Source organism: Glycine max, chromosome 16 (assembly GCF_000004515.6).
Source record: "Glycine max cultivar Williams 82 chromosome 16, Glycine_max_v4.0, whole genome shotgun sequence".
NCBI classification, from domain to species: Eukaryota; Viridiplantae; Streptophyta; class Magnoliopsida; order Fabales; family Fabaceae; genus Glycine; species Glycine max.
In genome coordinates this window covers 1,325,226-1,331,081 of record NC_038252.2, presented here as the reverse complement: position 1 = coordinate 1,331,081, position 5,856 = coordinate 1,325,226, and the positions used below count along the sequence as shown (strand labels likewise).

Genomic DNA, 5,856 nt, shown 5'->3' with positions numbered 1-5,856 from the left:
AATTGATTGAATAGCATTGATATTTTTTTATAATTAAAAAAAGGGTACAAGATATCACTACATCACAATTTTAAACTAGAAACTCAGCTCATGACTATGATAAAGCTAGAAAACCCAAATAAGAATACAAAGATATCTAGGTGCACAAGTGAAACAACTTGTAGAATGACAACATATTATTTTTTTAGCCATTGGATATATTATTTCTTTAATCATAGGCTAAAATTTTTATTTTTCTTTTTCTATTTTCTTTTCTTCATCCTTTTATCACTTTGTCCCTCAATAAAAACACCTAAATAAGAACACAAACATACGTATGGTGCTTGATGAAAGTGGGATCCGCTCTGGTAGCGGTGATGAAGAAGAAAGAATAAAAAAATGAAATCATGGTGAAAGATAAATTGGTGAAAAAGAATGAAAAAGAGAAGAAAAAAAACGAGCCAACCAAAAGTTAAGGTTTAATTCTTTGAGTTACTGCGATCCATTTAAAGGATTGACTTCTTCCAACAAATATTTTTTTCATATGCATGAATTAGAAATCGAACACATAATCACATATTTAAAAAATAAGGTTATTATCAATCATAACAAGTTTTATTGATATGAGGTTTGCTTTAATATCCATATATAACTTTAGCATAGTGTTTATTATCAAAGTTGTATAAATAGTGATTCTTGTTGCACTATTTGAATGACTAAAAAATAATATTCATTTTTTCTTATTTCTTAAGTTGGTACCAAAGCTTAGTTAGTCTATATTATTACCATTGGAGTCCTATTTGGCGCCTTTATTGCGACATCTAAATTAATTGTAGTCACCTTCGTTGTAGCAAACTTAGGTAACCTCTTCTTCCACACTAAAACCCCTAGCTTCCTTCATTGCAACATCTAAATTATAGTCGTCTTCATTGTGGCTATCTTAGGCAGCCTACATTGCTATCATTGAAGCCATACTTAAACTTTAGAGTCTTCAATTACGCAACTGTAGTAAGTCAATTCATGCATGATCAATGAGAAAGACACTTGCATGCAGTTGATGAAATTCTTCAGTATTTGAAGACAAACACAGGAAAACTATCATTCTAAGAAAATAAAAATTGTCCATTGAAATACACACAAATGCAAACTATGCACGGATTATTGTTGTTAAGATATCTACAATAAGATACTGAATTTTTTTGGGTGATAACTTGGTTAGAAGTAGAACTTCACGCTATGACACAAGGGATTTGTGAATTACTATATGGATAAAGATCATACTTGATGACCTCAAAATTTGGTGTAGAGTTCTTATGAATGATGAAATTATAATATTGTTAAAGTTCAACAACACAATTGAAAATTTCAAAATACAATAATTAAGTATAGTAGTTGTAAAAGTCAGATCTTCTTTAAATTCACATGCATATTCTAATTTCTACTATATGTTATAAAAAGAAAATTAGTCCACATATATAAAATAACCATACATGCTTTACATTGAGCATCTACACATATTAAAACGGTATTATGAGTTTCCAATAACATTCAAGGCAATAAACATTTAAATTCTTCCATGCTTTAATCTTACATGATGTTAAAATTATCTCTTTAGACTTTTCCTTAACCTCTTTCTCTTTTGTTTGTTATAACACACCTAAAAAAATGTAGATAACCACAACATTCGTACAAAATATTTGAAATTCTTGTGTGATGCATAAAATATAAAATATTTACTAATATTAATAAATAAATAAATCAAACAACATTCATACCAAATAGCATTATCTCCATAATTAAAAAAAAGGGTGTATTCCCTTTCCAGCCACAATCCATAGTCTATACAAAAGCAGTTGGATTATTACAAATTCGCAATAATTGTACTTGGATTTTTAAGTACAAATTTATTCATAAAAGTTGCAATCCTATATATTATCTAATTAATCGAGGGTTTTGGTTGCACTATTTGAATGACTAAAAAATAATATTCACTATTCCTCATTTTTCTAAGTTGGTATCAAAGGTGTCAATGTATTTTTTTCCCTGTGGTTGAGTGGACAAAACTGATTTAAATTATCTAGGATTTAGAAGGTAAGGAGGAATTCAGTGCAATATGCGGCATGTCATTTGCACGTGTCATGATTGGCAATTGACGTGTTTCAACATGACTTCACGTGCATGTTGTTCAACAAATTAAATCACGTCAAATAATGGAATTACCACTAAAGCTTTTATATATCAAAACAAAACAAAAAAACACAAAAGTTATTATTTATAGTTTTTGTTGTGATACGTTCATGGAATCAACGCATCAACCAAACATGTGTTTAATGATAAAATGATTCTTATACCATATATATGACTAAGATGTAGCTATAATTGTATTGAGCATGTTATACATGAGTATGACTATGAGTATGATGACTATGGGTGAGTTTATTTAAATTTTAAAAAATAATTTTAAAATAATTTTTTGTGTAAATATTTTTTTAAGAAACATATATATATGATTTATTTCTTAAAATTAAGTAAAAAAAAATATTTTTTTTATCATAAGTTGGTTAGACAAATATACTAAAATAAATAACAAAATTACTTATTTTATTAAAATAAACACTCATTTCAATAAATAAATTTAAATAAACTTCCTATATATCACCTAATCATTTTTTTTCCAATTCCAATTGAGTAAATGACACTTAACATTAAAAGTCGTTTTATTTACGTTTAAGAAAATAGTTGTCCAAAGGGAACGAAATATATAGAGTTCGAAACATTAATCACAAAAACATTTATAAAATTGATTTGTTGATTAAAAATTGTGAGTTTGAATTCCTCTGACCACAAACAATATAAAGAACTAATGCTAGCCTTTAAAAATATAATTTTCTTTACAACACTAGTGAACAAATTAAAACGATAATTTCAACTGAATGCAACTGTTCACAGCACATGCTGATATGTTAGACAGATAAAGAGAATGAAAGAATCTCATCAAGAACAAAATGCCTACGATTAACAACTAAAAATGAAACAATGTTTGAAAGACAACAAAAAAAGGAAAGTAAAGCCACGACAGATCAGATAATAATGTTGCTCTGTGCGGCCACCACCATCATATCCCCTCCCTCTGCTGTTATTTAGCCAACTAAGCTCCTCTCAGACAACCCTTTTAAAACACTCACCTGTGCCAACTGTACCTGTGATATAAGTTCATATTTAACAAATTATTAATAAAAAAACACAATAAACAGAGGAAAGAATGATTCAAAGTATGCCACCGATAACATGACCTCATGTGTGAATTATTCAGCAGAATCAAGTTGCAAGTGAAAAATTGAAATGAGAATAGATATAACTAAATGGTTAAAAGTATATTAATATAAAAATGATATATGAATAATAAAGTACATGCATGTGTAGTGTTGTGTTATTCAATAAGAATTATAGAATCTTACCTTATTCTTTCATTTTATTTGTTTCTTTAAAAGAAAAACCACTCATTAAAATAATATAGATATATTACTTTTAAACTTTGATTATATAAATAAATTAAGTAAAAGACGTGAAAAGAATAATACATAAATACACATGAAATAACACACTATATAAAGAACTTGGATATTTTATAGGTTAGAGTAATCTGCGGTCGTCATTGAACTACTTAATAATTTTTAATTAAGTTTTTAAATTATTATTTTTTCAATTAAGTCTTTATTTTTTAATTAAGTCTCCAATACAGAGACCTAATTAGAAAATAAATACAAATTCAGACTCAATTAAAAGACTTAAAAAATTATGAATTTGCAGACTAATTAAACTTATTTAATTTTATATAAGTTCTTAGATTGTAATTTCAGTGTTATGTTATTGCTGTACAGTAAAAAGAAAAGGATATGCTACCATGTGACGCACCTGTGTGAGGAACGATAGACGATGGCTTGGACATGATGGTCATTGGGACCCACGGTGCCGTTTGATAAAAGTTGTGATGAGCTGGCACGCCAATGGTCTCCGTTGGATGGTGATACTGATAGAGAGGATACATTGGCATCAGTGTGTTGCCGCCCACAATAGCCTGCCTCGGGTACACATGCTGCCCATTCATGTAGGCCCCACCGCTACCATAGCACAGTTTCTGTCCCACCAAAGCATCCGTAAAGACCAAAGTGCACATTATTAGTTTTAAATAATAATAATTTACTTTCCATAAAAAAAACATTATTTTTAATTTAATCTCAAATTATTGAATCAAAATTAACTACTAATAAAATCTCAATTCAAATTTTGTAAATAAAAAAAAATCTTACTAAAAATAATCAGTCTAATTTTTTAATAAAAATTAATTATCAATCATGATAGAATCAAAGAAATGATGAACTAATACTAGCTTACCTGATTCTGATTGTAATTGTAGTTTACGTCAGTAACAATGTAGGTAGGCGCATACCTGAATAAAAAGATTAGAAATTGAAGTATATAAGCTACTTTTATTAGTCTAATAATTGAGTAAAGAAAAAACAGCAGCTTGAATTCATCACATGACATACCCATAGAAAGGAAGAGTGTGATTATGGAATGGCAGAGCAGTTGTCCTCACTGGATAATAATATGGCTGCACGTGATTAATGGCTGGTGGTGGACCTGATGCATTGTTAACATTCTTCACTATTCCACCGTTGGATCCCCCTGCGAATAGCATCACAATGTTAGACCTTCATGATGTTCATAATCACCAAAAAGGCCAACTCAATTAATCACTCAAGTAGTGTACGTAGTTGAAAATGATTTTTCACATAAACTGAAAATGTTACAGTCCATATACATATATTACTCAATTGATATATAGTAAGAATGATTTAGATATAATAAAGAAAACATGTAGTTTCTACTAAAGTAGCTAAAAACGAAGATGAATTAATTTGTGTACCTTGTGCTTGCGGTGGAGGAGGTGAAACATTGGAAGAAGACCTTGGGCGACGAGCACCTAGGAAAGCAAGATTGCAATTCGCTCGACGGCCATTGATAATGAGAGTTGTTGAATTCTCACAAGCCTTCTTGGCAGCCTCAGCCTCCTTGAAAGTCACCTTTTATATATATTTACCACAAAGATTACAACATTAATTGATTAACATTTCTGATTACTATAGCTAGCTTTCAATATATGAATCATGAATTAATTAATTTAATTACTTACAAAGCCATAGCCTTTGGATTTGCCAGTGTGCTTATCGGAAATGATGACAGCTTCAAGGATCTGACCATACTTCTCAAAGTGGTCTTTAAGGGCATCCTTCGGAGTCTCCCAAGCTAAGCCCCCAACAAAAACCTTGGTCAGAGTGGTGTCTCCAAATTCTCCAACGTTGTTGTTGCTGCTGCTCATCATAGTCATGATCAGATCTTTGTTTCTACGAAAAAACACAAAGCTTATGAAGGGTGTGAGTTGTGATGAATGTGGTTGAGTGCACGTTAAGTATGATTAAGAGAAATATTGGAGGAAGGTAAGGAGTTAATTTTATAGGGAAAGAAACGGAAGAGAGTGAGCTGGATGAAGGAAAGAGAATGAATAAAATAGTGAGATGAGAAGAGAATAGAAACGGAAGACAGATAGACTATGATGAGGCATTAGAAGACCATAATCAATCAACGTGATCACACACCAATCTCTCAAATCTATGCATGCCTCACTTCTCTTCATATGGTTCTGTTTTGTCTCTCTCTTCTAATTCTGCACCATCCAGTGTAGCTAGCTGGACTTAGAAGTTAGAATATGCTTAAGACACATGTTAATAGTACTTGTCTATAAGATAATTGGGCAACCCAATGGCCTCTACAATAAGGATAAATTATTAAATAACTGGACAACCACGGACTAGT

General features: G+C 30.4%; 1 protein-coding gene across 2 annotated transcripts; it reads right to left on the bottom strand.

The window, feature by feature from the left end:
- Positions 1-2,882: 2,882 nt before the first annotated feature.
- On the bottom strand, positions 2,883-5,756 carry LOC100813699 (RNA binding domain-containing protein). Of its 2 annotated transcripts, XM_026125984.2 has the most exons (7): positions 5,640-5,756; positions 5,177-5,387; positions 4,910-5,066; positions 4,530-4,668; positions 4,375-4,429; positions 3,895-4,117; positions 2,883-3,179 (listed from the first exon to the last, which is right to left on the bottom strand). In XM_026125984.2, the coding sequence occupies exons 2-7, from the start codon at positions 5,369-5,371 to the stop codon at positions 3,139-3,141; spliced, it is 810 nt and encodes a 269-aa protein (XP_025981769.1). In that variant the 5' UTR covers positions 5,372-5,387; positions 5,640-5,756; the 3' UTR covers positions 2,883-3,138. The 2 variants fall into 2 exon arrangements, with proteins under 2 accessions (XP_025981769.1, NP_001242397.2); NM_001255468.3 differs by lacking the exon at positions 5,640-5,756 and having other exon boundaries at positions 2,886-3,179; positions 5,177-5,456.
- Between the last annotated feature and the right edge of the window lie 100 nt (positions 5,757-5,856).

What these genes read in the sequence shown, in the direction of transcription:
- LOC100813699 (XM_026125984.2), bottom strand. Translation starts at nt 5,371, where the DNA reads ATGACTATGATGAGCAGCAGCAACAACAACGTTGGAGAATTTGGAGAC. An exon ending in TCCTCCACCGCAAGCACAAG is followed by an intron (nt 4,669 to 4,909) that starts GTACACAAATTA and finishes TGCTATTCGCAG; the next exon opens with GGGGATCCAACGGTGGAATA. An exon ending in GTCTATCGTTCCTCACACAG is followed by an intron (nt 3,180 to 3,894) that starts GTGCGTCACATG and finishes CTTATATCACAG; the next exon opens with GTACAGTTGGCACAGGTGAG.